We start from the raw sequence: 16,372 nt of genomic DNA, 5'->3' as shown, positions 1-16,372 counted from the left end.
TAAGTGACAGTGATCGATCGATACTGCACTTGGGTGGGCTGGGCTGGGCTGGGCAGAGGGGCAAAACGCAGGTGCTAGCAGGTATCTGGGCTGATCCTGCTAACAATGCGGTTTTTTAGAACCCTAAATTGCTGGGCACGCTAGTATAGATCTGATCAGATCAGATATTGATCTGTTCGGATACTATACCACTAAGGGAGGCGTATGCTTTGCACGTGGGTGTTAGCGGTGCTGGCACTAACCTAGCACTGCCTGGGGCGACGCAGACCCTTTCTGACCCTAAAACCAAATTTATATCACCCGCCGGGTGATCAGGGGGTTAAACCTTTATTAGGTAATAAATGGCGGGTGCCCTGATGCTATAAAAAGCGAACTACCAAACCAGCGTCACCCGTAACACTTATACGGTGATCACTGGTGAAAGGGTTAACTAAGGGCAATCAGGGGTTAAAACCTTTATTGGGTATTTATATGGGGGTACCTGAAGCTTTATAAAAAGCTGACGGGGAACCTAAATAACTAAATAACTAACTGGCTAACCAGCGTCACCAGTGACACTTATGCAGCGATCGCTGGTGAAAGGGTTAACTCTAGGGGCAATCAAAGGGTTAAAACCTTTATTAGGTTATATATCGGGGTACCTAACGGTATAAAAACCTGGCGTTGAACCTAAAAAAAAAAACTAGCTTCCTAGCGGGACCAGTGACACTATTGCAGCGATCAGAAAAACGATCGCTTAGTGACACTGGTAAAAGAGGGTGAAAGGGTTAACTGGGAGGGCAATCAAGGGGTTAAACCTTTATTAGGGGGGGGTAGGGGGCTACCCTGGACCTAAAGGGGCCTAACACTAGCTGCCCTGACACTTTTTACAGTCACAACTGACACTAAATGTAGTGATCAATAAATAAATGAACACTGCATTAGTGACACTGTGACTGGGGGGGGGCGGGGGGCCGATCGGGGGGGTGATCGGGGGGTGACTGGGGTGAAATGTGTGCCTGTGTGTACCTATGTGTCAGTGGACTGTTGGTGCACTTACTTGCGTCTTCACTCCTCGCTGTCCGGTTCAAAAAGACCGCCACGAGGAGTGTGACATCACTTCCTCCTCCTGTGTTTACATTTTCACAGGGGAGGAAGTTCGTCACTGGCCAGGAGCGATCGAGAGGGGATGGGCGGAAACCAACGGCCATCCCCTCATCGCCGATCGCTCCGGCACCGAAAGGGACCGCCGTATCTAGCGGGAGGGGGTCCGATCGGACCCCCCACCCGCTAGAAGGCATTCACGTACATTTACGTGATTATGCCTGCCTGTGCCATTGTGTTGACGTACATTGGCAATACGGCGGTCCTGAAGTGGTTAAGGAAGGAGAAAGATCTTAGGGTCCTAATAGAAGACTTAGCAATAGCAAGCAATGTCAAGCTGCAGCCATCAAAGCCAGCAGAATTTTAGCATGCATAAAAAAAATTGAATAAACTCCAGAAATAAAACTATAATCCTGCCACTTTATAAAACTCTGGTAAGGACACATCTGGAGTATTCTGTCCAGTTTAGGTCAGCAGTCCTCAGAAGGGATGTGCTAGAGCTGGAGAGAGTAAAAAGAAGGGCAACGGAATTACCATAATACGGGGATTGGGGGACCTCAATTGCGAGGAACAACTACAAACACTACATTTATTCTCAATGGAGAATAAAGGCTTAAGAGGGGATATGATAGCAATTTACAAATACGTTAATGGTGATCCCAGCATAGTAAAAAAAATATTCAGTCTCAGGGAGTGTTAGCCCACGTACACACGGTCGGAGATTTTTCCAACCAAATCCGTCGGATTTAGTCCGAAGGATTGTGTCTGAAACTGTTGCATACACACGGTCAGGCCAAGTTGGCGAAAAATCCGATCTTTCAGAACGTGATGACATAATTTCGTTACGATGGGACTACATTCAGGCTAGTAGCCAATAGCTTTGATGTAGGAATTTGATCTGAGCATGCGTGGCACTTGGTCCGATGAAAATGCTCTACACATGATCGGATTAGGTCCGTCCGGCCCAGTTGGTCGGGAAATATTTCCAACATGTTGGAAAATTGGGTCGGACGGAGATTCGGACGGAATCAGTCCGATGCATACCACACACAGTCGGATTATCGGACGACACGGTCCGATAAGACGCATTCCGACAGATTCTCCGACCGTGTGTACAAGGGCTTAGAGGACACGGGGCCACACAATGAGATTGGAGGAGAAGCGGTTTAACCTAAAGCTGCACAGGGGGTTTTTCAGTCAGTGTGATAAGGATGTGGAACTCTCTTCCACAGTTGGTGGTGGCAGCGGGGAGTATTGATATTTTTTAAAGACTCTTGGACGTGCATCTTATGCCATGTATACACGATCAAATTATCTGGTGGACAATCCGCCCGCCTGACTTTAGAAATGAACGGACTTGCCCACACACGGAGTAAAGTCCGTTTATTTTGAACGTGGCTCCAGGTAGACGGAACTAGGGAAGGAAGTCATCGGCGAGATTGACACCTCGCTAGCCCCGTCACCTGGTATGGATTTAAAGGGGAACCCCTATGCCGAAAAAACGGTCCATACCAGACCCTTATCCAAGCATGCAGCCCGGCCGAGCGAGCGACCCCCCCCCCCTCCGAGCACGCAGCCTGGCCGAGCGAGCACCCCCCCCCCTCTTGAGCCGTACCAGGCCGCGTGCCCTCAACATGGGGGGGTGCTTTGGGGAAGCCCAAAGCACCTTGTCCCCATGTTGATGAAGACAAGGGCCTCTTCCTGACAACCCTGGCCGTTGGTTGTTGGGGTCTGCGGGCGGGGGGCGGGGGGCTTATCAGAATCCGGGAGCCCCCTTTAATAAGGGGCCCCCAGATTCCGGCCCCCCACCCTATGTGAATGAGTAGGGGTACGATGTACCCCTACCCATTCACCTGGGGGGAAAAAAAGTGTTAATAAAAAAACACAACACAGGTTTTTAAAATACTTTATTAGACAGCTCCGGGGGTCTTCTTCCGTCTTCGGTGGTCTTCTCGCCAGACTCCTCCGCTATCTTCTGCTTTTTTACTAGCGCTTTTACTAGCGGAGGAGCCCGGCTTTCACTAGCATTGGCCTCGTCTTGTCGCTGTCGCTGCCGCCTTCTGCTTCTTCTTCCTGCTTCTTCTTCCTTCTTCTCTTCTTCTGAGGTTGACACAGCGCTCTCTCTGGCCGTAATGGCAGGAACGCTTTGTGCGGCGACTTATATAGGGATAAGGAGCGGGGTCACCGGGTGATGTCACGTGGTGACCCCGCCCCTTATGATGTCACAGTCCCAGCATCCTCCGGAAAAAGAAGAAGGCAGCGGCGGCAGCGACAAGACAGGACCAACGCTAGTAAAAGAGCTGGAAGAAGAAAGTGGAGGCCCGGCAAGAAGAAAAGAAGAAACACAATCGGAAGAAGACCCCCAGATGGCGGCGACGAAGGAGAAAGCCGGGCTCCTCCGCTAGTAAAAGAGCAGAAGATTGTGGAGGAGTCCGGCGAAGAAGACCCCCGGAGGCGGAAGAAGATCCTAGGAGCTGTCTAATAAAGTATTTTAAAAACCTGTGTTGTGTTTTTTTTTTTATTAACATTTTTTCCCCCCCAGGTAAATGGGTAGGGGTACACCGTACCCCTACTCATTCACATAGGGTGGGGGGGCGGAATCTGGGGGCCCCTTATTAAAGGGGGCTCCCGGATTCTGATAAGCCCCCCGCCCGCAGACCCCGACAACCAACGGCCAGGGTTGTAGGGAAGAGGCCCTTGTCGTCATCAACATGGGGACATGGTGCTTTGGGGTGGAGGGGCTGCAGGGCCCCCCCTTCTCCAAAGCAACCCCCCCATGTTGAGGGCACGCGGCCTGGTATGGCTCAAGAGGGGGGGGGGGGGGGCGCTCGCTCGTCCCCACCCCCTTTACTGACCTGGCGGGCTGCGTGCTCGGATAAGGGTCTGGTATGGGCTTTGGGGGGACCCCATGCCGTTTTTTCGGTTTAGGGGTTCCCCTTTAAAATCCATAGTAAGTGACGGGGCTAGCGAGGTGTCAATCTCGCCAATGGAGGAGGCGACATTGACTTCCTTCGCTAGTTCCATCTACCTGGAGCCACGTTAAAAATGAATGGACTTTACTCCGTGTGTGGGCAAGTCCGTTCATTTCAAAAGTCCTGCACAGCATTTTGTGCACACTTACCTTTCAAACCGAGCCTTCCACCGCTGTGCTTTGATCGATCCAGCAGGTCCTGGGCACTTCCATCTTCACCTGGTCTTCCTTATGGGATCTGTGCCTTCAGACGCTTGAACGGCCAGGCTGCGATTACGTCACTCCTGTGCATGTGCAAGGTAGTCACATCGGAGCGGCACAGATCGGGGGCCGTAAATGTTTGCTGAGCTGCGCATGCTCAGTGTACATCACGGCTGACATTCAGGAGGAAGAATTTATTTTTCACAACACTGACTTTACTATCACTTTATTGTCCTAGGAAAAGATTGTCCCTGGTTCAGTGAATAAGGGGACATCTTTCAAATGCCGCGTACACACATAGCCGTCTATCCGACGGACTTAGTCTGGCGGACTTCCCGCCAGACTGTCCGTCGGACTTTCCGAACGGGCTACTTGCACACACACGGCACTTTTTCAGCGGACTAATACGGCGTACTAAGACCGCCGTACTATCCGCCCTACTTTTAAAATGAACGGACTCGCCCACGCACACGGAGGAAAGTCCGCTCATTTTGAGCGCGTCTCCAGTTAGGCGGGGCCCGCGAAGGAGACGTCGCTGGCCCCGCCGCCTGGTATGGACTTAAAGGGGAACCCCAACGCCGAAAAAAAAAAAAAAAAATAAAAAAAAAAAAAAAAAAAAAAAAAATCGGTGTGGGGGTCCCCCCAGGTCCACATCAGACCCTTGTCCGAGCACGCTACCCGGCCGGCCAGGAAAAGGGGGGGGGACGAGCGAGCGCCCCCCCCCCCCCCCCCGAGCCATACCAGGCCGCGTGCCCTCAACATGGGGGGTGCCTTGGGGAAGGGGGGGCCGCGCGGCCCCCCCACCCTAAAGCACCTTGTCCCCATGTTGATGAGGACAAGGGCCTCTTCCTGAAACCCTGGCCGTTGGTTGTCAGGGACTGCGGGCGAGGGGCTTATCGGAATCCGGGAGCCCCCTTTAATAAGGGGGCCCCCGGATACCGGCCCCCCACCCTATGTGAATGAGTATGGGGGTCTTCCGTCTTCGGGGGTCTTCTCGCCGCTATCTTCTTGTAGCTCTTTTACTAGCGGAGGAGCCCGGCTTTCTTCCTCGCCGCCGCCCTTCTTCCGACTTCGGGGTCTTGTCCTCGGTCCTCTGGGACTGTGACACCATAATGGGCGGGGACATCATCCGGGATGTCCCTATATAAGTCGCCGCGTGCCCGGTCCCCGTCATTGTGAGAGGAGGAGGAGGAGGAGGAGGAGGAGGAGGAGGAGGAGGAGGAGGAGGAGGAGGAGGAGGAGAAGGAGAAGGAGAAGGAGAAGAAGAAGGTGGCGGCGACAGCAGACCGGGCCACCGCCTGTAAAAGAGCTATAAGAAGGCGCGGTGGCCCGGCAGAAGAACCTAAGAGGGGGACAAGACCCCCGAAGTCGGAAGAAGGGCGGCGGTGAGGAAGAAAGCCGGGCTCCTCCGCTAGTAAAAGAGCTACAAGAAGATAGCGGAGGAGTCCGGCGAGAAGACCCCCGAAGAAGAAAGACCCCCGGAGCTGTGCAATAAACTACTTTATCTTGTGTGTTGTGTTTTTTTTGTACTTTATTTTACAGGTGAATGGGTAGGGGTACATTGTACCCCATACTCATTCACATAGGGTGGGGGGCCGGTATCCGGGGGCCCCCTTATTAAAGGGGGCTCCCGGATTCCGATAAGCCCCTCGCTTGCAGACCCCGACAACCAACGGCCAGGGTTGTCGGGAAGAGGCCCTTGTCCTCATCAACATGGGGACAAGGTGCTTTGGGGTGGGGGGGCCGCGCGGCCCCCCCTTCCCCAAGGCACCCCCATGTTGAGGGCACGCGGCCTGGTACGTTTAAGGAGGGGGGGGCGCTCTCTCGTCCCCCCCTTTCCTGGCCGGCCGGGTAGCGTGCTCAGACAAGGGTCTGATGTGGACCCCCACGCCAATTTTTTTCGGCGTTGGGGTCCCCTTTAAGTCCATACCAGGCGGCAGGGCCAGCGACGTCTCCTTCGCGGGCCCCGCCTACCTCGAGACCCGCTCGAAATGAGCGTACTTTTCTCTGGGCGAGAAAAGTCCGCTCATTTCAAAAGTACGGCGGCTTGGCACACACACGGCCGGACTGTCCGCCGAAATGCGAGTCCGGCGGGAAGATTGGAGTGCAAAACTACTTTCTAAGTCCGCCGTACTTTCGGGTCAAAAAAGTATGCCGGAGGCTACACACGGGGGGATTGTCCGGCGGACTTCAGTTTGCCAGACTTTTCCACCCGCTTGTTTGATCGTGTGTACGCGGCATAATGGAGATCGGGTAAAAAAATAAAATAGATACACTTTAACTACTTTTAAAGATATACACAGTATGGTCAATCTAAATTCTTAGGTAATCTTTAAACATGTTTTTGTTTCTTACCAGTGTGTTTTGTATGCAACTCCCGATCTGTGTGTAGTCGGAATAAATTAAGTCTGAGTGTCTGCAACATGCTTTCCATGTGACACATACGGTTGACAAGATTCTCACAATTTTTCCAAAGTGTATCACCATCTCCAGTAAATGCCTGTCTTGCTCTTACAGGGCTGATGGGGCGAAGAAACTCAGAATTCTTTTCATACTCAAATTTCTTGCTGACAATCCTAATAAAATAAAAGTAAGAAAATGACATTAGAAGACACATATCAAAATTCTTGCTTTTGCTCTTCAGGTACTGTATGTATACAGATAAGGAATCTTCCCTTCTGCTCATAAACTTTCTTCCCTGTCACCATTTTTCAGTAGATCCACAAAGATTTCTTTCAAGGTCCTACCTACCTTACATGGAACTCCCATCTGCATGCCATTACAGAATTACTATACCGCTTAAAATCTACAGTCTATCCTTAACAATAACACGATTTTCAGCCACATCTGCACACCACAAAGATATGTCAACCCATAAAAAAAATAAAGCCTTTTCTGTGTGAATGATAAAAATTGATACAATTGATCTGAACTACCGTAATTTCTATGCAAGTTCTGTGTATAATAATTGGTTCGTATGATCACGGACAGATGTACGCAAATGATCATGTACAGATGTGCGCAGATAATCACTGGGACATGTGATTTTAGTGGGACATATGTGGAGGACAGGTGTTTTTATTATTTGGGACATGTGTTTGGGGGACATGTGTGTGGTTACACTAGGTTGGTGATCAGTGAGTAAAAAGCTGTCAAAAACAGCTCATACTCACTGATCATCAGCCGACTGCAGCAATCACCTCTCCTCTCCTCACCGCCAACTTCTGTGTGAGGAGAGGAGAGCCGGTTGCCTAGCAAACAGCTCTGTGTTTACATCACATGACGACTGATTGGACATGGCCGTCATGTGATCAGGAGGGCCAATCACAGAGCCCTCCTGCCAATCGGAGATGCGCCATGTCCAGGTGACCCGAGCGCATCGGGATCGCGGGGCTGCGCGGGCACGCACGTGCGATCCCCCTCCATCTGAGGGACGTTCCTGAATGTCCACTCAGAAGGAGAGAGCATCCGCCCGGCCGTTTATGTAATTGGCTGGGTGGGAAGTAGTTAAATGATAGAAACAGAATATCAACCAAAATTCCATAAAAAACACACAATACAAATGTTATAAATTGAGTTGCAGTTCAGTGAGTAAAATAAATATTTGACCCCCAAGCAAAACATGACTTTGTACTTGATGGAGAAACCCTTGTTGGCAAGCACAGAGGTAAGACATTTTTTGTAGTTGATGACCAGGTATGCACACATCTCAGGAGGGATTTTGGTCCACTCTTCTTTAAAGATGTTCTCTAAATCCAGTGGATGTAAACCTGATTCATGAAATTTGACCTGACAAGTTCTCTATCAACCAAAGATAAAACCAGCCTGAAATTTGTGTTGAGGGAGGTTGCTATAGATTAGCAGTGAGCTGGTCTTGTCACAGCACAGCTCTGCACATTCCTTCCTTCCTTTGCCTATATGGAGGGGGGGGGGGGGGTGAGCCTTTCCTCCAACCAGCTGTCATGGCTGTATGCCAAGAATCCACTCCCAGTGCTGAACAGAAAGAGAAAATCTCTAACACCATGTGCACTTTCTAAAGAATATAGCAAGTTGACGACAGCAGATATACATGTAAAATGTATGTAGAGAGATTTGTTTCATCCCTGTGTATCATCTGAGGCTATTCACTTCACTGGGATATGTGAGGTTTAACATCCCCTTCAAGGTTTCTTGGCTGTCTTGGCAACTTTAAGTTTCAGCTCCCTCTATAAATTTTCTATAGGATTAAGGTCTGGGGACTGGGTAGACCACTCCGGGACCTTAAAGTGGGTGTAAACCATGTAATTCATGAAATTAGAGCTGGGCACATATATCTGCAGTGTTTTATCTCTCTTCAAAGCACTATGTCCCGTAGCTTTGTCCTGCTACCTTCTTCTATTATCAGCCTGAGAACTTTGGACAAGCTCTCCAAGGTTTTGTAATTTTGTGGCTATAATTTTGTGTTTTTGATATCTGGATGGTATTAATGGCTTAAAGTGGATGTAAACCCTCACATATACCCAGTAAAGTAAACAGCCTCAGATGATACACAGAGATGAAACAAATCTCCCTACATACGTTTTACATGTATATCTGCTGTCTTCAGCTTGCTATATTCTTTAGAAAGTGCACATCGTGTTAGAGATTTTTTTCTTCCTGTTCAGCACTTGGTGTGGATTATTGGCATACACTGTGTGACAGCTGTATGGAGGAAAGACACACATCCCCACTCCACATAGACAAAGGAAGGAAGGAACATGCAGAGCTGTGCTGTGAATAGACCAGCTCTCTGCTAATCTATTTATAGCACCCACCCGACACAAATTTCAGGCTGATTTTATCTTGGTTGTTGGAGAACTTGTCAGAAGCTATTATGCTGATAACAGACGGACGGAGCAGCAGAAAGACACAGAACTCAGAGCTTTGGAGAGAAATAAGAAAACACTACAGATATATGTGCTTAGGTCAAATTTCATGAATCAGGCTTACATCCACTTTGAAGAGACAGTCACATTGGTTCTATTGCTATAAAGAGGAGTGTGGCACCATTTGGTTCTAGATATTAAATAACAAATTGTGTTTTTAACCATGATATACTTTTTTTTTTAAAGAAACGACTGCTTACTTCTGGCTGGTTACACCAAGTGCTCGCAAATCAGAGATCAAAGACTCTGTTTGTTCTTCAGCCATACGCATCCGCTGCTCAAGAACAGAGAAGGTCTCAGGAGCTGTAGGACGAATACTAAAAGGTGCAATAACTGGACGTGCCATCTCCTGCCAAACAGAAAATAGGTAAATTATACAATTATTCTCAAATTACAGTAGTTCTTCTTCAGGTTGTCACATTTGCTTAATTTGTATAATGTTTCTTATATTTACAGTAGTTACAATAAATAAAATAAAAAAAAGTATTTAAGTACTAATAAAAAAATAGATCATATGCACTGCCATGCTTTGGTGCTTACTACAGGTGGATTGGATGAAATATAGCAGGCTGAACCATCCAATGGCTTCTTAGATCATTTGGATTTTTCAGAAAGCAGATCTTCCCACTGAAGTTGCTGGCTTTATTACCCTGTCATTAAAGTGATTGTAAAGTCAGAAGGTTTTTTATCTCAAATCTCGTTTGTTAACCCGAAAAAAAAAATGTATGTAGATTCTGGTCCCTTAAAGCAGATTACACAGCACAGCGCTTGTACTATGTAATCTGCCCCCCATCTAAACCATAAAAGAAAAAAAAAAAAAAAACTAAACCTACCACTTCCTGTATGCCCTCTCTAAAAAGACCACGATAGCCAGGGCTGCTCCGCCCTGATCACCGTGGTCAAAGTGCTTCCCTCTGTGATAGGCTGCACTGCTCTCCTCTCCTCTCCTAGCTGCTTGTCATTCCCCTCTGTGTCTTTCTCCAGCCCAGCCCGGTCGCTATTTCTGTAAAACAAATTTGAAAAATTGTCACTGCCAGGATCTCTATTAGAGGCTGGCATAGCACACTATGGCATTTGTTTTAAAAAACAAGCGCTGAAAATTTCAGCTGTCGTCGGGCTGTTCATGTGACTTGCATACCTCTTTACAGCTACGATACGTTGCTTCTGCGGAGGAGTCGAGCAGGCACGTGATCTCCCCGCCTGATGTCAGAGGGAGATCAGGGCCCCTCCCTCACAAGCAATGTATCGGAACTGGAAAGCGGCCACGAGTGATGCGACCGGCCTGAAGACAGATGACATTGGGAATTTACAACGCTTGTTTTTTTTAAACGAATGACACTGTGTGCTATGCCAGCCTCTAATAGAGGGGCTGGCATAGAATTGTACAGATGGGTTAACAAACCCTTTAATGCATTCTATGCATTAAGACAATGATCTCCAAACTGTGGCCCATTGCCTTTATCCGGCCCTTGGAGTACTGTTTTATCCACTGACACCAACAATGGGGCATAATTCCTCCCACTGAAACCAACAAAAGGACACGATTTTTTCTATTGACACCAATGATGGGGCACAATTCCTCCCACTGACACCAATGAGGGGGCACAATTCCTCCCACTGACACCAATGAGGGGGCACAATTCCTCCCACTGACACCAATGAGGGGGCACAATTCCTCCCACTGACACCAATGAGGGGGCACAATTCCTCCCATTGACACCAATGAGGGGGCACAATTCCTCCCATTGACACCAATGAGGGGGCACAATTCCTCCCACTGACACCAATGAGGGGGCACAATTCCTCCCACTGACACCAATGAGGGGGCACAATTCCTCCCACTGACACCAATGAGGGGGCACAATTCCTCCCACTGACACCAATGAGGGGGCACAATTCCTCCCACTGACACCAATGAGGGGGCACAATTCCTCCCATTGACACCAATGAGGGGGCACAATTCCTCCCATTGACACCAATGAGGGGGCACAATTCCTCCCATTGACACCAATGAGGTTGCACTATTCCTTCCACGGACACCAACAAAAGGGCACAATTTCTCCAACTGACACCAACAATGGGGCATTATTCCTGCCGCTGTGCTGACACCAACAAAAAGACACAATTCCTCCCACTGATAGCAGTGATGGTCTGTAAGCATGCCTCTGAGTCTGTCAGCTTCCTCACTGGAGGTTAAGAGAGGCACGCCGACAGATGTCCATGTGGAGAGCTGCATGAACTGGAAGGAGAGAGCCTGAGGAGGTGATCGGTACAGCTGCGAGGTACGTTCTTGTAGGAGATCATTGCCTAGGAGATGTCCCAACAATCTCCCCCCACCCTGCTACCTGGCCAAATTCTTCTGGTATCATCACCTTCATGTTTTGCTGTGCTTGGTACCCAAGTGGGTTGTAGATCGCTGTGTAGCCCATCACCACTGGGGGACTGGGACCCCAATATACTGACTGATACAGCACCGGGGGATGACAACCCCCTACTGCCCGATACACAGGGGTCAAACCGTCACCGGAGGCAAAAAGCTACCAGGTTTTCTGAGATACAAAATTGTAATTAATGAACTTGGAGACCCCAGAGAGGATTCTGTTTTCTTTTCCTTGAGCGTATCATTGAATTACGGCCACAGACTCTGTGAGACAAATAGGGTTATTCTCAGCTATCTAGTCTGTTTCCTGTGGTTTTCAGCGGTCAACTCTGCAAGCTAAAGGCCGTGGCTGGGTTACAGCCAAATGTCCTTTGAGCTTGCCATCTGGTAAGAAGATTTGATTTATGGTGGTTGGGCACTCTTTCTTTGTGTGGAGTCACTGTGGTGTCATCTAAAGGAGGACTGGTTTTCTTATGGACTATTATTTTGTATAATCATCATTTATCTAATTTGGGTCAATTGGTGCAGTTCTTCCACTTTTTCTTTCTTTTTATCTATTCATGTGTGTATCCCACATTGAGCTGTTGCCTTTTGTTGTTTTATATGTCTATTCAACCTATTAGTCTAGCGCGTTTAGCGCGTTTTTTTTCTTTTTATATCACCACCTTCATGCTGCAAACCCCAGGAGTCGTGCACCTCTTCTTCACTCCTGGTCAGGATCTGCAGATTTCCCCATGGTACCGATCTCAGGGTCTCTTCTTCCAGTCAGTGTTATATCGCCACCTCACTGCCTGAACTATCCCCTATAACTCTGAACTACCACTCTGCAATTTAGTGCATTGCAACCGTGGCTCCATTGCACTCTGAGTGGGGTTCGCAAATGGTGCCACTTGTTACATTCTGAAGCAAGAGTTAAAAATGCTATGGCGTGTGAACAGCCCTGTCTGGCCCATCCGCCCATTTTTATTATGTCTCGACCGACCATCTGGAAGAAATCTAATTCATGAGCAGTTGTACCTATAATTCCTAGCACCCGGAGTTTGTTTTCTATATGCTTTTTTTTTCCCAGGTCGAAAAATGAACCATTTCCTGCCAAATGACGTCATGTCATCCTGGACTTGAAGTGGAGATATCTGGATGATGCCTGCAGCTACAGGCATCATCCAAATATCTTTTCTTTTCAGCCAGCGATTCCCTACTATGTAAAAGCCATCATAGCACCATCCTTCCACCACCTACCGGCACCTCTCTGGGCTCTCCTGTGTGATCGGAGAGCCCAGGATCCTATCCGGCAGCGGTGTCGGATTACCACAGAGCTGGCCGTGGACCGGCTAGTCCCAGGCCTTCTCCATTATTCTGGGAGGCTGGAAGCAATGTCATGATGTAACTTCCATGCTCTGGCAAATGTAAACACTGCTATTTTTTTCTGCTATAAGCTTCATTCAAGTGTATTTTTTCCCAAAAATATGGGTTTCTCAATGTGGCCCCTTGGGAAAATTAAATGCCCACCCCTGCCTTAAAGGCATATTTTCCTTTAACACAGAAGTGGCTTGCCAGCCACAGGAAAATGCAGAATTGATAATGTCTATATATACGTGTCAATTTTGTGCACTTCTAATAAAGTTGGTACAAAAAACCCTAATGCATGCTTACTGCAGCCTGTATGGACTGCTGCTGCACACTAACCCGTTGCAGTTTAGTGTGTGGCAGCTGTCCGAATGGAACCCTAAGTATTAAAATAAGTGTTGAGGAGGCAAGGTATTGGGGGGGGAATTCAATAAAGCTGCTGTGCCACTTTTCTTAATAGCTTCTTTCACGCTGCTCCATTGAAAAAGAAAAATACATAAAAATGTCCATGCATTTCCAGTCGTTTTTCTGGTTGCTTGACTCCCAGCAGGCACCTATGAAACATGGACACGCTACTCATAAAACGCACCCAAACTGCAACTGCCGCGTTGCATTTTTGATGCACTTTAAATTAATTTCAGTGGGGGATCTGTGTTTTTGGTAAGGTTTTGAAAAGATGCTGCAAGCAGGACTGTTTTAAAACGCACCACACCCGCAGCATGCGTGCTAAAAGTGGTGCAGAATGCGTTCTAAAAGTGGTGCAGAATGCGTTCTAAAAGTGGTGCAGAATGCGTTCTAAAAGTGGTGCAGAATGCGTTCTAAAAGTGGTGCAGAATGCGTTCTATAAGTGGTGCAGAATGCGTTCTATAAGTGGTGCAGAATGCGTTCTATAAGTGGTGCAGAATGCGTTCTATAAGTGGTGCAGAATGCGTTCTATAAGTGGTGCAGAATGCGTTCTATAAGTGGTGCAGAATGCGTTCTATAAGTGGTGCAGTACAGCATGCGTTCTATAAGTGGTGCAGTACAGCATGCGTTCTATAAGTGGTGCAGTGCAGCATGCGTTCTAAAAATGGTGCAGCATGCATTCTAAAAGTGGCGGAGGAAGCATTCTAAAAGTGGCGCAGAATGCGTTCTAGAAGTGGTGCAGCATGTGTTTTAAAGATGGTGTGGCATACATTGTAAATGAGTCCCTCGTGTTCTAAGAGTGCAGCATGCGCCACATTCAAGTACAAGTTGTAGACAATGAATTTGGCACACACTGCGCCACTTTTAGAACGCATGCAGGACATTTTGTGAACCTGGTCTGTGCCAGTCTCCTGAATTCCAGGGGTTGTCTCCTCACTGCCTGCCAAACACCCTCAGAAATGAGAGAATTCCTTTTTTACCCTCTAATAAGTGAGCTCTCCTCGCCATATCATGAATGTACATAAACAGCACCCTGGGATGTATACCAAGTACAACCTGGAGCCATGTTGTCATGCACGGGTCATACCTTCCACACACGCCGGTCACCTCCGCTCCCTTCCACCATTCTCCTTCACCATACACTGCGCTGTTACCATGGAAATGGGCTCCAGCTTCTCCCTTTAAACCGCCCGCTGCTCACTCTTTCTACTCCGCATGCTCCAACCAACACGTCACTGGGCATGCCGAGAGGAGGTACTGCCACAAGTCATGTGACTTCCCCCCCCTCTGACGGAACACCGCCTCTCTACACATTCAGAAATGGAATGTGTGGATTGAGCGGACATATAGGACCTACACACGGTGCAATGCAAACGCGAGGCCACCAGGGGGCGCTGGGGTGAAGGGACTTTCAGAGACAGAGGAGGCTGGTGAGGGCCTGGCAATCCAGGAAAGCACACAGTCTGGGGGAAGACATATGGAGCTCCAAGACATTCAATAGAATCCCTTCATAAAGTGAGGGTGCTTGTACAATTCAAGGACAGGTAGTGAAGCTGTGAATGCCTGCATTGAGCTGAGAGTGATACTAAACACAAGGGATGAGCTCAGGCGTGTTCGCATGGAACAACGCTGCACTAATCACAGGCAATGAGACACATCGGGGCAATGTCTCACTGCCTGTGATTAGCGCAGCGCCCTGCTGACTTCCTGGCGGGCTCTGCACGTGTTCCATGCGAACATGCCTGAGCTCATCTCTACTAAACACTAAGGATGAGCTCAGGCGTGTTCGCACGGTGCACATGCAGAGCCCGCCAGAAGGTCGGCGCTGCGCTAATCACAGGCAGTGTGACATTGTTTGATCTCTGCAGTCGCGCATCGGGCAATGTCTCACTGCCTGTGATTAGCGCGGCGCTGAGCCGACTTCCTGGCGGGCTCTGCACGTGGACCATGCAAACACTCTGGAGCTCATCCTTACTAAACACACCTCTCCTCCAAGCAGCTATACTACAATTCAGTTTGACATTTTCCTCTGCAAAAAATGTTTTTGTTTTTCTAACCATTAGTGATCTGTGATTTTCATTCGGTAAAGTCAATTCATTCCAAAATCAAATGTTAAAAGCAAAAACAAAGTCTTCAGTGCCCACCTGCCACTGGGTCCGTCACACTGGCAGGCACATGGCCAGGGACCTGGATTGCCAACTGTCAGTGTATTCAGAGACAGTTTGTAAAATCCGTGATTTTTACTTCTCTTTCATACTGGGGCTGCCCATGCATTAGCGATAAAGCACCGCTAGTTTTAGTGGCACTTTAGCGCTGTTTAAACAGCGATTTTCCGCCGCTTATTGGGTGCTTTTAACCCCCCATAGCGGCCGAAGAAGGGGTTAAAAATGCCCGTGTTGCGGTGCTTCCAAATCACTTTTCAGGCACTTTGGAAGTGCTGCCCATTCATTGCAATGGGCAGGGGAGTTTTGGGAGCGCTGTAGACACTACTCTCAAACCGCCCCAAAGATGCTGCTTGCAGGGCTTTTTCTAACATGCCACAAGCGAACCGCCCCAGTATGAAAGCACTCAGGCTTTCACACTCGGGAGGCAGGTTTCAGGCACTTTACAGTTGCTTTTTCTTGTGCCTGAAAACTGCCTCAGTGTGGAAGGTGTCTTAGTAAATGTCAGTTATGCATATGCAGAGTACATGTGTGTAACGGACATTCATGGACAGATGTAAATATGGATTTTACAAACTCTCCTTGAATTTACAGTTGGCAACCCCTCCGAGGACTTTTGTACTAGGCATAAGCAGAGCCTGATGGAGAACTGAGAGACTGGTACCCCATCAGGTCCACCTTATTTCTGATTGACAGCACACAACAATGGGTGGTTCTATAGCCACTGTTTAGTCCAATAGACATTCGAATCTGACCACTCCTGTGCACTGCCAATCTTAGGCAAGACAGGCCTGATGGGGAATTAGTTTCAGAGTTCCCTGTCATCTTCTCCCACCTAACCAACACAACGGCCCTGAATGTGAGATGTCTTCTAGGTGGAGCCTGATGGGGAACTCTGAGATACTAGTTCTTCATCAGG

At 48.5% G+C, this 16,372-nt stretch overlaps 1 protein-coding gene across 2 annotated transcripts in view; it reads right to left on the bottom strand.

Moving 5' to 3' along the window:
- Positions 1-14,524, bottom strand: part of CCDC150 (coiled-coil domain containing 150) — a 76,329-nt gene extending 61,805 nt beyond the window's left edge. For both annotated transcript variants that reach the window (XM_077487723.1, XM_077487724.1), the window contains exons 1-3: positions 14,379-14,524; positions 9,360-9,508; positions 6,611-6,831 (exon numbers count right to left, since the gene is read on the bottom strand). In XM_077487723.1, coding sequence (XP_077343849.1) covers positions 6,611-6,831; positions 9,360-9,508; positions 14,379-14,417 — 409 coding nt within the window. In that variant the 5' untranslated portion in view covers positions 14,418-14,524. The remainder of the gene's footprint in view (positions 1-6,610; positions 6,832-9,359; positions 9,509-14,378) is intronic.
- Positions 14,525-16,372: the final 1,848 nt, after the last annotated feature.

Source organism: Lithobates pipiens, unplaced genomic scaffold, assembly GCF_037356315.1.
Source record: "Lithobates pipiens isolate NorthernLeopardFrog02 unplaced genomic scaffold, aLitPip1_a1.2 Scaffold_18, whole genome shotgun sequence".
Classification (NCBI taxonomy): Eukaryota; Metazoa; Chordata; class Amphibia; order Anura; family Ranidae; genus Lithobates; species Lithobates pipiens.
Note: the sequence above shows the minus strand (reverse complement) of the source record. Positions and strands in the feature narration are given on the sequence as shown.